A 19,760-nucleotide genomic window follows, 5' to 3' on the forward strand; every position below is an offset into this window, starting at 1 on the left:
AAGAAACAGATATTTAATAAGATTGATCTTTGCCCAAGATTACAAAGCTGTTAAGTGGTAAAGCTAGGATCTGAATCTAGATATTTCTGATTCTATGGCTTCAGCTTTTAATAACCTCAAAAAATATATTTCTTATCCAATGAAAGTATGAAATAATTTTACAATAGTAACTGACAATGTAGCCCAATGCTCTTTATCCAATTGGTACATGTGTAAACGTTGATATATGTACCTAGAAAACCTCTAAGCAGTGTAAAGTGCTGATTATTTTTCCAGACTAAAGCTTTCTGGCTAGGATGTGAGGGAAATCTTTGGACATGGCCAAAGGAGAATTCCAGAAGTGTGACACCTCCTTTTCAGTTCTTTCCAGCTGGGTCAGAGGCCTACTGAGATGACTCAGACCATGCAAGGGGTGGGGGTGAAGGTAACTATTACTGGGGAATTCATACCCAGCAAGAGCCAAGACTTTAGGCATGAATGCCAACAAAAGAATTTTGGTGGCATTTTGACTCTTTGTTTCACTTAAATTCGATTTAACAACTATGAATTATGCACTTACCATGTGCCTGGAATTAACATGACAAATGCTGGGAATAGAAAACTGAATAATCCATCAAGACCTCACAGGTCCGTGGAACTTAACTACTGGCATTTCACTGAACAAACTTTGCCAGGTACTCTTCTTGGTAATTTACATATATTAACTCATTTAATTCTTACAACCCTATGATGTATGACACCAGTAATGTTCCTATATTATAGCTGATGAAACTGAGGTGCTGAGAGATTAAGAACCTTGCCTAAGGTCACACAGCTGGTGAGCAATTTGGAGCTGTGATTAGGATGTAGGCTGTTTGAGTCCAGAGCCCACATTCTTAACCTCTTCCTTGAACTCTCTTTAGAGAAGGGGATAGTGGGGTTAAAAAAATTGCAGCGTGGGGTGATAAGAAAAATTATAGACATAGGTACACAGTGGAACATTAGTAGAGGAAAAAGTGACTAATTGTGCTTTGGGTGGTGGGGAGGATGGTGTTCTGGGAGAAGTACCAGTTCAGCAAAGCCTTCACAACAGATGTCAATGGCTATTGGGGACAGCAGATGAATCAGCACAGGCGAGTGAAGGGAGGTGGGAAATGGCCCGGCACGCTTGCAGTTTGCTATTGTTGAAATAGAAAGTAAACAGGGCAGGGGTGGCAGGAGATGAGTGCATAGAAGTAGAAAGAGATCCGATAAAGAAGAATTCAGTTCTCTGAATTGGCTTTACCAAGGAGTTTGTTTAAGATGGGAACGACTGAACTAGGGGGGAGGCAGGTGGGAGTAACATAACCCAATTTGTCTTTTCAAAGCTAGCTACAGTGTGAAAAGTGGAATCATGCGGAGGGTGTGGAGAGAGGGTAAAACTTAGAAGTAGGGAATCCACTTAAGAGATTGTCACAACACCTCCAGGGAGAAACTGGCGATGGGAATGGGGAAGGAAGCCTGAGTAGGGAGATTTTTTGAGGTCAAGTCAACAGGACTTGTTGATTCAGGTGGGAGGTTGGGAAGCTGTGGGTAGGAGGTTTCCTCATTAGAGTAAAGCCTGATTCTTACAAAAGCCCTCACGATGTGATTAAGTCAGCTCTAGACCCTTGCCTGGGAAAAAAGGAATTGAAGGGGCACTGTATTTGAAGATGTATGGAACTTGATTATGGTTAATACTTAATTCCTGATATTATTTTCACCTTCCCACCCATAGTGTCAAAAGCTCCCACTGAAGAAAACAGCAGTGCTTTACTCTGTGGATGATTATCGGTTTCATAATATATCATCCACAGTCCCAGAGCAACTCACCTCTTTCTTGGGGATGGATGTCACTGACATAATTACCACCTGGTGTTCCTGCACTGTAATAATGATCATTTATCTCATTTTACTTAATTTCTTGAAGTAACATTCAAGATAGATATATTACCCTACTCCTAAGATTAGTGGAGAAAACCAAGAACCAAAAGCCAAAAAGAAGTTATATTTCCATGCTTCCAACTTCCTCCTCCCCCTTAGCTCATTGGCACCTGCCTTTCTGCCTTATTCCAGCCACTAAGTGGGAAGCTCTTGGGCTGTATGGAGCCTGAGCAAGTTCAGGAGCAAAGCCCACTCAACTGAGGGTGAGGCCACAGCTGGGAGGATGACTCATGCTGGATCCAGAGAAAACACAAACGGTCTCAGAAATTTGGTGGTAATGGAGTAATGGTGGAGGGAGATGGGGAGGCTATGTGGAGAGGGGCCAATGCCTTTTCCAGGAAATTGGTTAGTAAAACAATTCTGGTGGGAAAAGACTAAAAAAAAAAAAAAAATCCACTTACTGATACAAGAAATCAGATCATTAAATCTTTCCTTAGGAAAGAGGGGGTTTTCCAGCCCACGGAAATAGAGCTTCAGAACGCCAGCAACTGAGTTAATATCATGGTTGCTCTGGTCATCAGCCAAAGGGTTTTCGCCTAAAAAAAAAAAAAAAAAAGATTAGTTAAGCACACAGTGTTTCTCTTTTTCCCTCTGAACAAAAATATGTTTCTATACACACACACACATCTCTATATATACATGTATCTTTTAATTATACTTTATAAAAGATTATATGGTACTAAAATTAAAATAATTGGTTTAGATATCCCACCCCATGATTAACTTAAAAATAGTTGACTAAAGTAAAGCTTTTTTTATTTTATGCTAACAAATAATCCCTTACAAGTTACCAAGTTCTTAAAATAAAATACTGTGGGATTTAAAATTTTACCCAACTTTTTTTTTGAAACTAAAATCTGTAATCTTAGTTTAACATGAATTCAAATACTACGTTCTGTGTCTTTTAACCTACTGGGAAAAAGGCATAATATAGGTCTGACTGGCTATGCTATATGAATCAGAAAAATGCATCTGAAATATTACAGACTTCAACTAATTGTAAATGCCTACAATGAAATGTGTTTCACAAAGTGGCAAGGTGTTGTTCACAGAATATTCGAAAGCTGCCTTTAGGAGTGGAAGATTTTGCAATCAGACAGGGGAATTTGAAAATGCACCCTTACCAGTACATTTGTATAGAAAGTGGAAATTTAAAAAATATATCACAAATATGATACTCCATCATCCTCTGTGGTAAGCAGAATTAAATTGAGATAAAAGTCTTAGGAAGTTCAACACAATACCATGCAGCCTTAAATCAAACTCCATTTTTTATTCACGAGACTGCTCTTCTAAAGTTCATAAAAATTGTAAGGGCAGTTTGTTTTTAGGGACCCATTATTCCCTTTTCTCTGCTCCCAAGATAGGAAATCAATGAACACAAATTTACCAAAATATACATTTTTGCTCAATGTGAGAAAGCCTCACCAAAGAGATCACAAACAAATAACAAATATCAAGGGAATTTCCAAGGAAAAATAATAACGCCTGTTGTGGCTGGCACAGGAATCGAATGCTTTACTAATTTCAACTTATCCTGAACATGCTCAGTGTTAGAGACGCAAAACACTTAGCTGCTGACAGGGGAGGCCGCTCCGCTCTACACATCATATCGGAGAACTTGGAACAGGAAAACAATCTGCCTCCAAGTTTACCAAGGTTCCAAACTTTCAAGGGCTCCCTGCCAAGCCTGGGCCAGGAGAACGTGGCTGAGAGAGAGAGAAAGTAGTCCTGTCTCCATGCCATGATGTCCCTCCCTGTGCATTCTCGGCCTGACATCCGAGCAGAGGAAGGAAGGTGCAGATTTATCCAGATCACGATAACTACAGAGCATTAATAACTCAGAGCTAATGCCAAAGAGTTAGGTATTTTCATGGATTAGACCTAATCCTCACACCAATCCTGGAATTTTGCAGATGAGGAAACCGAGGATGACTTGGCCCAAATCACACGTTAGTAAATCAAAGAATCATTTAAATCTACGTTTGCCTGACAGAAGTGTACGGTTTTTCTAATCACCATGTGCTAATTAACTGTTTAGTAGGACTTATTTGACAGCCAACTGTGAACAAGAGTAAGGCATCTATTAAGGTCACAGGGAAGGAGTCTGGGGATGGTAAGAAGAGGAATGAGAGTTCCTGACAAAGAAAGTAGACATGAAGCTGGGGTGAGCTGCCTCATAACCCACTGCCTAGGCCCAGGGCTGTCTTTGCCATTCTTCTAGAACACTTCCATGAGCCACCTTTGACATATGTGCTGAGGATTATCACCACCAGGCCTAAACCAGGATATAAAGTTCATATGCTTTTCTATACTCGATTGCAAAGCATTATGATTTGGGCTTCGTTTCTCAACTATGCTAAATAGATGCTGACCTCAATATCCAAAATGAAGTAAATGCAAAGAGAAAGGTTTCTGAAGATAAGCAGAATGAGTATACCACTTCACTTACAGAAAATGATGACTTTTTAACATGGCTTGCTTATGGGTAAAGACATGCAATTACCTCTCTCAAATGAATTTTTAATGTCATTGACTTCCACCTGGGAACCAGACACTCTGAAAATCCCTTGATGCTGAAGACCTGAAATGAACAAAAAGGAAAGACGGTGAAAGGTCCCTCCTTTCTCAATAATTAAATGAATAATTAAATGTTATATGGAAAGACACATTTACTGAAATACTCCCAGTGATTATTTTTTAAAATAGAATTCCGTAGTTTATGGCTTACCATAGAGGTTGATGAACCGAATACAGCTTTCCACAATAAGGGGGATAATCTGTCCCGAGTCCTAGGTAAAGAAATGGAAACCAGTTAACTGCAAAGGAGAGGCTTAAATCACATGTAATAATAAAGCTCACGGTTTAACTCTAATTAAAGAGTAATTTTTATTCTTTCAGATGATTGTTTCCAAATACACCCCTTCTAAAATATTCCACAAGGGCCAAAAATAAAATTACATTTAACCAAAGGTATCTTTCAGTTCTGGAACAAACCAAATTAAATACATCTAAGGCAACACTGCTTCGATTTAACTCTGTTGTGCCTAAAGATGTTAAAGATAATTCATCTTTTACTTATATTGAGGCTCACATACCAAAACAAATACATGAATCTCTAATTTTTTAAAAAGGTTATTTATGCAAGTAATAAATTTAATGGACCTAAAAGAGAACTCAGTGTATTGGCAATAGCATCTTGGGACTGACTGGCTGTACTAGTTTCCAAACACAACCTTGCAGCCATATTAGGATCCTCTCTGTGACATCCCTGAGAGGCTTATATGTTTCCGGATGCATGATATGAGAATTTCTTTACAGATGCTTATAATGTGTCCTGTATTTATTTAGTTTGCACCAGAACTTACTCATCCTTATAGATTTTTTCTTTTCTTTTCTCATGTTTTAAGGATTAAGAGAAAAACGCACAAATGCACGTCCCAGTAGATCTTGTTTTTTTAGAAAGGAACATTTTTTGGCCATCTTTCTCCACATCTTGTAATATAGGCAGAGCACTCTACTGAACAAATATGAATTCTGAAAATGCTTTAAAACATGTATAGGATGACAAATGAGATGAAGGAGCTGCAGAGGTCACAGTTAAATATGTATCAATGCCATGCACTCCGTGTAGTTAAAGAAGGTTACTGACTATGGAGTTATTTTTCATGTACTTTTAAGACTCTGCTCTTTCAGAAATTAGATCTTTAAAGGAAACATGGAGGTTCAAAATGAATAGCTGACATCAGGTACTAATTCATGAGGAATTTTATTCTGAAATGCACGAAAAATTTGGTTGTCTTAATATATTAGAACAATTCAGAATCCACTAACCTTTCCAATTAAGCCACAGGGGAAGAATTGGAAATAAAGTGGTTCAGCAATTTCAATTCTTTACTCTTCCTAGAATGGATAATACACTACTTGAGGAATAGTTTTATTTTAGGTTTTAAGGCAATCTAATCAGTGTATAATCCAGTTAATGGTTCAATTACTTCTGGAGCCTGTATTAAGTTTCTCTAATCGTTAATTTGTTTTAGGAAAGTAAACTTTATTAATTTCTTAAAGAAGGTCCTTAAGAATACTCTTTTTAGCGTGGACTAGTTGGCTCAAGAACAACAGTGTAATTACAACAAAACCAACTGAATACTGAGGGGTTTTTTCTTTAAGATACAAGTACTTTTTAGAAGAAGTAACCTTGTATGAATAATTCTTGTAACATTGTTATCTAAAACAGCAACAAATATTTAAATGTAAGTGATAAGGAGAATATTAGCTTGTACCTCTGAAATTAGTGTTAAAACAAAAAGAAAAAGAATAAAAGGTTATTAAAAGAAAAATGTTTGCATTAAAATAGTTGTAAATAAAAATGTCTTAGGTTTACACATTACTTAAAAATATTTTTGCCTTTACATTTACTCTAATTGCTAATTTTTAGCTATTATCAGTATTTCTTTCAGGTATAATGGAATTCGGAGTCAAAAAGTAATGAGTGTGTATGTTTAACTTAATTTTGTGGATGCCAGATGCCTTGGTAGAATATTTTACAAGAAGTTACAATAAGCTGTGTTCCCCTTACCAATCAAACAAATCCCTTGGAGTCTCAGTGTCCCCAAAGGAAAAAGAGGAAAAATGGTTTTGCTCTTGCTGTCTCACACTGATATTATGGGACACTTTTCAGAAGTGTAGAAATCTGTATCCTCTGTATTACTGCTACTACCAAAGATTCTTTAATGTGCCATCTGAAATGGTGAAAGGCTCTCATATATAAGTGAATTTCTCATGATAACTGGTTTACTCCTTTAGTGCCTAAATTTGGTTTCCTTTAACTGTTCTTACTGAAAAATCTTTTATAAAAATATGTGCGCTCTCCTGTCTACTGAAGCAGTCATTCCTGTACCATGTTATCAGACATAATGGACTAATTCATCTGCTTCTTTGAGCTTTCCTATATTCTCTTCCTCTGCTGGGCCATCAGCTGCACGTCTCAGTGCTTTCATTTTATTGTCCCTTTCTCTCCATCTAATTTGCCCCTGCTTATAAGCTCTAGGCTGGGAAACTAGATAATCAAATTAGACAATAATTTTATATTAAGTTAGAGCCAATAAGGTTCTTCTGGGTTTAAGGCTTAAGGCACTGCATTTACGATTGCTATTTAGGTTGCCCACCGGCCTTTCACTTAATTCCAGGGTTAGGGCTAATTTTTAAGGCTGCTAGAGGTATCAATCTGTGTGTGTATGTATATATGTATGTATCTGTCCATACACATGCCACAAGTGTGCACACATGCGTTTTTCAACCATTGGAGTACACATTCAATAAAAGATCTGCCTTTAAAGAAAGTAGTATGTCTGTAATACATGATTAAGAATGTAAGATATCTGTAACATTATTAAGGGAGGATTATCAATGATATGGTTTGCTATATAAATTTAGTCTTCAGAAACACTGTAGCCCATGTCATAAAATGTTAGCCAGGAAATACTAATTTCTTCCCTTTTTTGGTAAAATTTACATAAGGGTCCAAAATCCAGTATTAAATGTGCATTTGGTATTTAACACTGACTTTCCTTAATAAAAGCCACTGACTCAAATTTGGTACGTTTGGCAAATACATAATATAAGAACTAAGAATTTATTCTTCTTCGGTCAGTGTTTGATTTCCGTAATTTCTTTCTCAGTAAAGCCTATCTATAAACCTATCTAATTTCCAACTGCAAACATTTTTCTTTTAAAGGCCTTAAAAACCCCATTAAAGCGAAGCATGACTATGATTTGAAAATGATTCCAAGAGTGAAAGACGCTATGTCCTCACTTCCCTCTAGCACTATACCTGATGTCTTGCGTGCGAGTTCCTTCGTCCTCGGCTAGAAGCATTATCAGAAATACAGAATGAAAAAGAAGACAGAGTAAACGCAGCAGAGATACAAGATACAGACCACAGGGTCTTACAATTTATCCAATATAATGAATTCCTCAAGTCATGGGAAATCAAAGCTCCTGCTGAGCTTCAGAGCTACCTTATTAATGAACTTAAAAAATATATTTTGTGCCATCTCATTTGCATGAGTAAAAACAAAACATTTTGTCAGGTAGCTCTTTTCCTATTTGTACAGATTAGGGTCTTTTTTTAAAAAATAAAGAGGGCTTTCTCTTTTGCCCACATAATACCCACATTTACATCCTCTTCTGAAGGCACTCAAACCAAATATACTTTTCTGACTTCAGGAAATATTATATTGATTTTCTGGGAAAGCAAAGAGCCCCAGGACAGACTTGGACATAATGACCTGCCTCATTTTATAAGAGGCTGAGACCATTATAGTAAGAAGCATGGAGATCAGCCACCCAGATGGCTGGTGCCAGTACCTTGACGAACGTTTCCAAATCCCCATTAAACAACTTAGCATTATACTGTGAGCGGGGTCTGGACTTCCTGTGTTTCTGGGGCTTAGGGGGAACATTTGGAGGCCTAAGGGAAGGGAATATAATTACTGAGCATGGCAGAAATCAAACAATAAGTGAAATACTCATAGGTCACATCAAAATTATAAAACACAGGAATTCTGTGTTCCTTCCCCACCCCCACGAGAAAATAGCTCTTTCCCTTCCCCCATGTATTTACTTTTTCTTATAGCTCAAAAACCATATATAAACTATTCATTCAGAATACTATTTTCTCGCATGTTGTAGCTGACATTTGTTTGCTAGTTTGTTTAAAAATGATAAGCATCACCAAATGGAACTCTGAGCTATTTGGCTAAGTATTACAAACCCAGGTTTGTGTTATCTGGCTTACAAGTCACAGAGAAGACAAAAAAAGTCATAAAAATTAGGGCTCTGATTGATCCTAATATGAGAAATTAAATATCATATTTTCAGTTACAACATAATCCTTCGATGAAACATCACATCTGTTCAGTATCCCTCAGGTATTAACGAGATTTGATTTTATGCAAAACTAACTGTTAATGGATCACAAGTGAAAAGACAACGTTGGATTTTAATGCTATTTCTAGGGGAGAGGTGTACAGACTCACGTGAATTGTTATTTCTTTAAAATGAACTATCTCATCACCTAAATGTCTGTAGAGCATTAGGATGTACCCATTTATTCTGTTCTGGACTGTCTCCTCCTCTAGTCTGTTTGATATATGCACATCCAGTGTATCATGTACTATATTTAGAAATCCTGCATCATCTTGCTCTGAAATTATAGAGAGGGGTCCTCTTCTGTCCTCTCCCTTTACAGCAAAGAGGTCTAGGATTACCTGACTCAACTTCTATAACTGTGCTGAAGAAATGCACGGAAGACCTCTCTCTGGACATTTCAATGTAAACTTAATTGGAAGGCTTATATGAGGATGTACATCACACCTGGAAATTAGGTAAAGACCTACATTAAGCTGCAAACTCTGTAGGAAGAATTACCTTTTTAGTTTATCAAAGTTCAGAAATACCAGTTTAGAAACAAAATCCCAAGAATCTCTGTGGAAGTCTGCCCAGCTTTATAAAATATTACCACTGCAATCAAGAGAGGTAGGGGAGCAAACTTACTGATATAGCCTTCCACAGACAAATTCTAAGACTCCCCCAGTAGGCGGGCTCATATGACTAAAGGGGCATGCAGCAAGCAGCACCTGAAGTCCTATGGTGCTTGTTGTTTTGTTTTGTTTTTTTGTTGAGAGGTTAGAGAGACCTTTGCAAGTGTCTAGAAGCAAATATGGAAATGTCTACCAGGCAGCATGTCATAATGTGCCACTGCTGAAATTTCTACTCTTTATACAATGAATTCTGTGTTATTTGCAGAGGAAACTATCCGGTAGATTCAACAACAACAACAGCAACAATAATAACAACAACGACAACAACAATAACAACAACAACAACAACAACAACAGAAAAGGAAACGATTGCCCACCAAGGAATTTAACCATATGTGCTTGATTTCATCTACTTTTTTCATTATTTGAGAAGCACTTTAAAATGTAGACTTTATTTTTGTTCAGGGGTGGTGAGGCCATCATATCAGAAACAACTGTCATTGAAAAGAGTCTGTTACAGTTCTCAAGAGAAGGGACATGCCACTACATGGGGGTGAGGGGGAGATGGGCACATGGAAAAGCAGCAGGGTGGGTCAGGGGTCAGCGGAATGAGGGAAAATGTGGGCAAGAGCCTTTGCTATGGTTCCCGGGGGAAGGAATGGGCAAGGCAGGGTACACAGGTTTAGGATTGACTAGTCTGAATAATTTTGGTGGGATCTGGGACAGAGGAGCTGTCCCTGTTTGACTGGTACCTGGCCTTTGGGTAATTCGGGAAGGGGAACAGTGGCCCTGTTTGTGAAAGCTCGATAAAGGAGGTGGCTGAGGGGATGGGCTCTGGATTGGTTGGTTTGTTTATAAAAGGCACACTTGCAAGCAAGTCCTTTACTATCTCTAGGAATGGGCTAACCCTCAGAGGGCAGTCCCTTCAGAGTCAGCAAGGACCCCAGATAGCAAAGCATCAAATGTAGAAACTAGGAAATGTGGTTACTACAACAAGGTCCAACAGAGATTCACATGCGGTAGTATCTGGAATGGTTGACAAAGCTAAGAACAGAACACAGGTTCATTCTGTTTAGTCACTGATTTGTGGGACAAGCAAAACTGTAGCAGGCACTGGGTAATAGTTCCTGCATGACTGAGAGATACAGAGTAACCCCTGGCTGGGGCTAATGGAGGGATGGATGTCTTTTGAGTTTTCTACCAAAGGCCTGAAAATTGCCTCTCCTTTTAGTTCTAAAATACGAGGCAAATGTGAAGATACTAAAATTGCAAGAGAGACTTGAGAGTAAAACAAACTGCCTGAGTGCTTATCAGAGTAATTTTCAGGGCAGAGGTGGCTTTTCAGGCACAATGGCGTGCTGATGACTCTGGCTCTCCTATGTACACATCGGGTGAGCAAAGCCAGGGCCATTCAACCTTGTATGACTCTTCCGAATTATATGACTCATTCTGGGTGTGTGCTTACCACATAACTTCCTGATAATCTGGCTACCTATTAGGATGTCAATGTAGATGAGAGAAAGTACAGTTAGAGTGATATGAATATTCAGTCTATTTGGCAATTACGACTGTCATTGCAAATTAATATATTTGCATTCCTTCCTTTAAAATTTTTTTCGATGTGCCTTACATTAACTATAACTTAGAAATAATAGGTAAAATAGTTGATAGTGCAAAGAGAGACTATATGTGAAAAAAGCTCCATAAACTACACATTACTGTACAGAAATAATATTCCTCTTCATCACTAATAGAGGGGAAAAAAATCTCAGTATTTTTGTAAAGTTTAGCAAGTCAATAGCTGCATCTTTCTCATTAGTTCACCTAGAAGAGGGGCTTGCTTTTGAATAAATGGCCCAGCAGGAACATTATAACCTTGAAAATCAACTTGCCAATTACTGCAACAGACACACCAGTGTTCTAAATGCCTCTTACCTCAAAGAGAACTCAATGTTAGAAGTGCAAAGTCTTGTTATGTTAATTAGAATAATTTCTGGCTGTTACACAAATGTGAACATAAAAAAATAAAAGTTGCCATAAGCTTTCCGCAACCCAAATCAGAATCTGCTTCCAAAAAGGCATTTTTCCCCCCTCAGCAGTAGTTTCAAAATCCTTCCACGGATTAAAAAGAAAGAAAGAAAAAAAAAAGTGCAGTATGTGGGCATTAAAAGTTAAATCTTCAAAATGAACCAAAAAAGGGTAGAGTGCTAAAATCCTAAGAGTATTCAACATAGCTCTAATTTTTATATGACATAATTGAGAGTAGGAGCAGAATGTAACTAACCATACTTTCTATTTGCTAATACAGTAGACGTACACAGAACATTGCTTGTTAACTAACTTATCAAATCAAAAGTCTTGGACTTTTTCTAGAAAATTAGATAAACCCAAACCATTCATTTTAGGTTTTCTCCCCACCCACCCCCCCCAACTGAATCTGCTCATTAAAGAGCTTTATAATTCCACTGGGAAATCCTCAGATCTGCCAGAGCAAATCTGGTTTTGCGAGAACCCCAAATGTTTCATGTTACTGTGTTTTGTCAAGCCAAAACTATCTTCCATGTTTATTAAGAAAATATGTTCATTCTTGCAGCATTTAAATGATTGTTTCTTGTTAAAAAGAGAGTGAGATACGAATTACAATAAAATACTTTCCTACCTTGTAGTCATGTACTCAGCTCTATGACCTGTGGAAAAAAATTAAAATAAGTAAATTGAATGGAATTAGCGAGTGCATTCAGTAATCTTTTGTATCATCTGTCCCTTGTTTTGAGATTCTGAGTTTATAATAACTTACATATTTTATGGAGGAAAGCATGAGGATAGCATATAATGACAAACAAAAAATTCAAAGTAAATATTTCATAGAATCTATACACAAAACTTAATAGATCCTATAGACTGGAAAACATGTTTCACTTGGCAATAGAGGCAGAATTTTTCTTTTTTTTTTTCCTAGCAAGAAATAGCTGCTTGATCTTAACTGTAAGTTTAAGGATGAAATGCAAATAAAGCACATAGAAGATTCAAATGTTAGTTATTCTCTCTGTCTTGATTGACACTTGTGGGGGAGAAGCAGGGGATTAAATAACATTGGGAGAACTCAATTTCCTTTAGAATAAAATGGTGTTCTTCCTATAATATGAAATCGAAGAGAGAAGTTGCATTTTGAAATCAGAAATGACATTTGCAGATATTAAAGTGCAAGGACAGTAAATTATGCTACATTCTATCAACTTGTAGGCTAAAAGCCTTTCATAGAATTGTTATTTAAAACATGAGGTTCTTCTTATACATTCGGAATTCTTGACTTGTTTTAAGTAACAACTCTGTATTTTTGTAGTGTTCCTATAAGTTACAGTCATTTCAAGTTTGAATGTGTCTATGGTTGCTGTCTGCTCTTTCTTACATTTAAGGTAGAACCATGGGAAGGGGTGTGGGAAAGTGAACCATTCAACTGGTTTGTTTGCAGAATGATGATATAGTGCTCAAACAGCCTGAAAATATAGCTGGCAAAGAAGGGTAATGCTGTAGCGCAAACAACTGAGTCCAGCTCATTATATAATGCAGTGATTCAGACTTGTAGGGCAAGGCCAATATAATAATCGTAGAGAAAGCTGGCTTGTTAAGAATGGGGAATGAACAGTCTCAGGCTCCAAGAGTCTTTACTCTATTGTTTCCTTTTGAATAACAAGTAACATAAAGTTTTTGATTGGTATCTATTTACTCATCTGGGGGTAACAGTTAATATTAGAAAATACCTCTCTCAACACAGATCCAGGTCTCTGTGATGATTGTTGGCAGAATCAGGTCTTGGCCATGACTTGGAGTGGGGGTGAGGGGAAAGAAAAAGAATCTGATTTTCCCCTTGCTTTCTGGTTCTACCTGTCATTTAACTCTAAGTCCCTTCCTTTTGCTGGCTTTCTGCTACTTTGGGGGAGAAGAGAAAAAGAGAAGGTGAACACAGAACTCCAGAATAATTTACAGATATTCATAAGTAGGACAGAAGGCTTAGCAGAAAGTAGAGGGCGAATGGTGAGTTAAGTGTGGCACATGGTGCCTATGCGATATCCTTCAGCAGGAATCTGGCTATATATACAGAGTTAAAGTGCAGAAGGACGACAGGGTTGGAGATTAGGATTTGAAAGTCACTGCCATTTAGGTTGTGTTAGGGCCACGGGACCTAGCTGAGATCACCCAGGCTGAGTCAGGAGAATGACTAAAGGGTTGAGGGTTAAGAAACTAGTAGTATGATATAAAATATATTAGTAGTGACGATAAAAACAGCAATGGTGTTTAGCATTTATTAGATACTTCTAAGCACTTTCTAAATATTAATTTACAATTTTCACAACCTTATGAAGTAAATACTATTATTATTCTTATTTTACAGAAGAGCCTGAGCATAGAGAAAGCAAGTGACTTGCCTAAGGTCACATTATTAGTATGTGGTGCATCTGGCACTAGGGTCCAGGTTTGTTTTAATTCTAGACCTAAGCTCCCAAGTAATATATTGTAAAAAATATGTCTTTCTTCCCCTAGCAAGATTCCCTTTGAAAGATCTTGGAAGTAAGGTGAGGATTATAACTTATAGTTCTACCTGTTCCATATGGCTAAGGCCAAATATAAAATACTGAAGATCTAATAAATTGACCATTGTTTTATTTATAAAATGTGCTGTGATATTTCTTGCACATTTATTTTTTAGTATAATTTATACCTCCTATTGAGCATACATATCATATAGCATAAATGTGCTATCTCATTTTTTTTTACAGTAATGAAGTTATTTTATTTATTTATCCCCCCCATTGACCTCCCCCTTCCCCTCTCCCCTTTGGTAACCACTAGTCTACAGTCCATGTCAATGAGTCTGTTTGTTTGTCCTGTTCATTTGTTGTTTTTAGGTTTATATCCCACATACAGGTGATATCAAGTGATTTTCAACTTTTTCTGGAAGACCTAAGAAATTTAATAAATTACTAAACAAATTTTAAAATATCTATACAATTAAATTAAAAAATAGAAGTTAATCACTTTCAAGTAATTCAATGATAAAGATACCAATAATAATTCCTTAAACATGAAATGCTTTCTAACTTTGAAATTTGCTATTTTTGTTAAAATAGCCCAATCTAGATTTAGAAAAAGGTCATGTATAAAATGGCTTAAAATCGTTTTGCTCCATCCATCCATAGTTAACAGTATGAGATAAAAAATTAAAAACCTATAAAAGATGCATTTTGATTAATGAACTAAGAGCAAGCTTTCAAGAACTATCATTCATAGTATAACTACCACCACATCCGTTTTTTTCCAGCTAATAGTACTAAGTGTGTCTCAACTGATAAATGAGGTTTTATTTTTTTAATCAGTATCATCATTAATAGATCAATAACACACAAGCTTAGAAGAATCTGCTTCCCGGAGAAATGTGAAAGCTTCCACTGGTCTGAGGATTAGATTTCAATCATTTTCTTTGGAAGGCTACTTAATTATTAAAAACAACAGACAACTCATTCCCCCTTTCCCCCCAATACATGCCATTTGGAGGAAAAAAATGACCAAAGCCCCAGGATTATCTTGTTCTTGATACAAACACCTAATTTGACTACTCTTACAATTTCACTTGAGAATTAGGAAGTGAATTATTTTTCACGCCCAAATGTATTTTATCTCCACAGAGAAAAAGGGAAAACCAAAACATAATTTGGTGGCAATGAGATTTAAAACATAAATAAAACTAAATAAAATATTTAAAATGCACGCATCTCGAACTGAATGAAGGTCCCTGATGAATGATTGATAAGAACTCCTGGCATTACTTTCCAGTCTTTTTCTTCCTTAATAACAACTACTTCAGGGATTTTCAGAAAAAACATAATTATTCACAACCATCTTTTCTTTTGAAAGTATATTTATACTCCTACTCAAAGACAGACAATAGATTGTGCGAGATTAACTTATTTAATGCCTCCATCAGAACCTCATGCCCTGGGCTAAAAATAATATAACACGGAAGCGAGCTTCGAGTGTCAAATTTTCTGTGTTTAGCAAAAACTGCACTGATATTTGCATCCCCTTAATTCCACATGTTGCACACAAAGAAGCCAATGTGGACATTAAGGCTCATTATTAAAAAAGAAAAAGAAAAAATTTCAGCACTCATTTATGGTGCTCAATTTAACTTCATCAATTTAAAAATAAATGACATCACAAAAAGATGTAAGCTGTTGCTGAAGGATGAAGATGATGACGACTTTGATCTTAACGAATCATGTTTTTATTTCTATTTCAATACATTTCAAAGATATGGAATTCTTAACTTTGACAGTGCAACTTTAGAGCTCAATCTAGGTGCTTTGAAATGTTGTAAATCAAAGTATGTACTGGGCCACTGGTAGCCTGCCCACAGTGAGCAGTTATACGGGCCCATGTCTGCAGTTAAGAGTTTTACTTGTGTACAATCAAATGCTAAACCTCTGAGTTAGTCCTGTGCTACTAATCTTATTTAGCCAAATCTAGACTTGGATTCCTTCTTAAGGGCTCGTCACTGGATTGTCTCACTGTGGGACAGGCGCCATTAACTTTCCTTGTCTCCTCTGGCGCAACGCAAGCCAATTAACGCAAACAGGGCTCACATGGAAAGGCGGCAGCCTGACAATGGTCAAGCTAAAAGGTAGAGCATGCTCTCCATGCTCGGCTTTTCTCTGGGTAAAGCTGCCAGTGTCAACCCCAGGCAGTGACCAACAACTGGTGTGCTTTCAAGTCTACACTCTGGGCACGCCTAAGGAGCAGAGAGGTCTGTAACCAGTGGGCAGAGGCTAGAATGTCTACTGCCAACGGATGAGAACCAACCAGTTTTACATGCAGAATAAATCTAGTTCGGTGAAGGCCTGGTACATCGAACACAGCTTGTGTCACTAGGACACCAGAAATTATTGAAAGAAATTCCAAGATGAGGAAATCATGGCTTAGAGTTTATAAGGTGCAATATACCTTCACACAGTTGAGTACCTACAGACGGAATCTGGCATATGGATTCAGCAAACTGGCTGAAATATAGTCCTATCCAATAATGGCATGCAAAATAATATTAACCACTGGGGTTTTTTCCCCAGAAGACATAGGAGAATCTATGTAGAATGAGTAACATAAAATTCTCAGAATGAGATCCCAAGCGTATTAACACATCCGCGTGTGGTGCCAAGAATGAATTCTCCCACTACTTAATTCCTTCCAACTCACAATTTCTAAAGTGGTATCCAGTCCTGTAGGGAAGGACTCTGCCTGTAAGCACTCGTCCACCCTTATGACAACCTATGCTTTGGGACTTGCACCTGATCTTAGAGGTATAACTGAAATCCCAGGCATTTGTGCAAAATGGAAGAAAAAAAAAAGACAGAAAAAAAGAGACCTTTAATGACTATAAAAGAAAAAAGAAAAAAACCACGGGGCACAAGTCCTGAGTAAGATCTATTGAAAGTACAAAAAGATCCTTTTAAAAAAAGTTGAAACCTCTGTTACAGAAGAGTTGAAAGCACAAGGAACATTCATGTGCCCTTCACTTAGATTTCCCAATCGTTAACATTTTGTCACATTGGCCTTATTTTTCTCTTTCCCAACCCCTAGATCTTTCTTTCTGAACCATTTTGAAAGTAAGCTGCAAACATTATGACATTCAGCAAGCCTTTCTTACGAATATTTTCCTTCATTAACCATACTACCACATCTAAGAAAATGAACATTAACTTAATAATATCATTTAATATATAGCCTATATTTACATCTCCCCAATTGTCCTTAAAATACCTTTTGTAACTTTTACTTTTTAATTCAGAATCTAATGAAAGTTCACATGTTGTGTGTGGTTATTTTATTTTTTAAGATTTTTTTAGTAGTATAAATGTTAATGTTTTTTTCTAAGTGAAACTGGCCCTTTATCTTACAATCTGGCATCCTAACTGTAATATGTGGAGTTTTAGGTCATGATGAGCTTTCTCCATGAGGTCATTCCTGGAGGATAAAAGGGCCTTTGGAGAAAACAAGGAAATAAGGTGAAAAAAGTCTTTACAGGTAAGGAAGGTTCTAGAATGACAGGAGGCAAGAGTTTATATCAAAGAGTAGTGATGTCTTTTGGCCTAAGTTACTCACACACTCAGTCCCTCATTTCCCACTCCCATTCATATTCTCTTTCACTTTTTAAAACTTCCAGTGGGATCTAGTGTGAGTAAAAAATGAGTAAAAGTTACAGACTACGAGGCACTTAAGACAAGGACTTTGCTTGTATTTATTTTTTCCTTTTAAATTTCTTGAAGATGAAAGAGAAACAGTTAACATTTTGGTAGTCCTCTTTGCCTATAATCCCTTTTTCCTCTCTGTTTTCTCACCTGTAAAAATGGAGAAATCAATAGTGTATAGTTAAGTATATACCTCAGAACAATGCCTAGTACAGAGAAAGCCTTATGTAAGTGTTATTTTTGCTATTATCAGATATAGAAATATACCTAATGAGATTATTTCTCAACTAAAACCAATGCCTATGGAAAGAAAAAAGTCACCCAAACTGATTTAACTACTTTCTAAGGTCCAAAAAGGCATTAGATGGGACAAAAAATATTGGCCTATTAAAAAAACAGAGTGGGGCTGGAGGGGTGGAAAAGGCTAATAAGGGAAGGAAGCAGTGACTACGAGGTTAGCAGGTAGGGGCAAGAGCAGCTCCTTCTGACTTCTCTACCGTCAGAGGCACCATGCTCTGAAAATCCTTCCTCAGGAGCTTTGTGTTGGCTATCTAGCCCTCCCTAGACTTCACTGTTCAACCCCAAGGTTAGCACCAGGCTCATCAAGAAAATAGTTCCAGAGAGAAGCAGGTTATTATAGAGACAGATAAGGCCAAATCCAAACAGTGTTCTCTGCTTCTTAAAGCACAAATCCACAATCAATACACTTCATGGAATATACATATGACACCACATATAATCCATGTCATCTTCCCATTTATTTCAAATGACTGACCTTCTCCAAGGGTCCTCTGCAACAAGTCATGTTTGGCTTGAAGTTTTGTGATGAGATTACTACCTTCCAAATATTCTCTGAGTTTCTGCAGAAGAAAAGATTTGCTTTTAACTTAAAAAAAAAAAAAATAATGTCAAGGAACTTCCCATAGGATATCTAAAACTCAGACACTTTTATCTTTTAGATCAGGGGTCCCCAACCACCAGGCTGCAGACTGGTACCGGTCCATGGACTATTAGGAACTGGGCCGCAGAGCAAGAAGTGAGTGGCAGGGGAGTGAGCGAAACTTCATCTGTATTTGCAGCCGCTCCCCAGCGTTAGCATCACCGCCTCAGCTCCACCTCAGAAGGTCAGGCATTAGATTCTCATGGGAGCACCAGTCTCTGGTGCCAGAAAGGGTGCGACCACTGCTGTAGATCCTAGAACCTTGCTATTCAAAGTGTGGTCTGAGGCAGACCAGCAGTATCAGCCATCACTTGGGAACCTATTAGAGGTACATTCTTAGGTCCCTCCCTCCCCGGACCTGTTGAAATAGGAACCCACATTTTAACAAGCTCTTTTGGTGACATGTATGCTCATTAAAGTTTAAAAATTCTGTATTAATGCAGATCTCTTTAAATTTGTCTTCATCTCTTTTAAAAACTACTAACTCCTAAATCCTATCCCAGACCGATTGAATCAGAATTCCGAAGGTAGACAGGACTCCATATTTTAATAATGAACCCGAGGTGATGCTGATGGAACTCCATAAGTAGCATCTGGGGACCCCAGATCTGAGCCCCGTAAGTGGCTGGGGAAGCAACTGACGCACCATGAAGTAGAACTGCTCAGTCTCTTGCTGGTTCGCTCTTCTCTTGGCAATGCTGGGCTTACTCAGGTAGGTTTCAGAGACAGTAGACTTCACAGACTCTGTGGAACGACTATGCTGGAAGCATTCAGATACATCATAGTCCTCGATGGTGACCATATCTTGTATTGTCTGCAAGGTGGCTTCGGTTGTTTTCTTAACCTGGGAATGGAAACATACTTTTCACATTAGTACATTATTTCGTGAATCCCACAATCAAGCAGTGAGAATCCGTTGTGTCAGGCAGAGATGAGGACACAGGCCCTGCCCTAAGAAGGTCAAGGTCTGTCAGGGGAGAGAGTCAGATAAAAAATACCCCACCAATATAAGGAAATGCTTTCTTCGACGCTATCCTAAGGGTGACAGCGCTTTATATTTGAGTCATAAATCTCAAGAATCACTGGGTGCTCTCT

The 19,760-nt window shown here is 37.6% G+C and overlaps 1 protein-coding gene across 2 annotated transcripts in view; it reads right to left on the minus strand.

Annotated features, from left to right (window-relative positions):
* SRGAP1 (SLIT-ROBO Rho GTPase activating protein 1) overlaps nt 1-19,760 on the minus strand; it is a 228,488-nt gene that overhangs the window by 33,730 nt on the left and 174,998 nt on the right. Inside the window, exons 9-15 of one of the 2 annotated variants that reach the window (XM_016139894.2) lie at nt 19,312-19,509; nt 18,501-18,585; nt 12,145-12,172; nt 7,775-7,808; nt 4,673-4,733; nt 4,448-4,525; nt 2,343-2,477 (exon numbers count right to left, since the gene is read on the minus strand). In XM_016139894.2, the coding sequence (XP_015995380.2) occupies nt 2,343-2,477; nt 4,448-4,525; nt 4,673-4,733; nt 7,775-7,808; nt 12,145-12,172; nt 18,501-18,585; nt 19,312-19,509 (619 nt within the window). Of the gene's footprint in view, nt 1-2,342; nt 2,478-4,447; nt 4,526-4,672; nt 4,734-7,774; nt 7,809-8,310; nt 8,414-12,144; nt 12,173-18,500; nt 18,586-19,311; nt 19,510-19,760 lie in introns of both variants that reach the window. The other variant, XM_016139893.2, reaches the window with a different exon arrangement.

Source organism: Rousettus aegyptiacus, unplaced genomic scaffold (genome assembly GCF_014176215.1).
Source record: "Rousettus aegyptiacus isolate mRouAeg1 unplaced genomic scaffold, mRouAeg1.p scaffold_m13_p_2, whole genome shotgun sequence".
Taxonomy (NCBI): domain Eukaryota; kingdom Metazoa; phylum Chordata; class Mammalia; order Chiroptera; family Pteropodidae; genus Rousettus; species Rousettus aegyptiacus.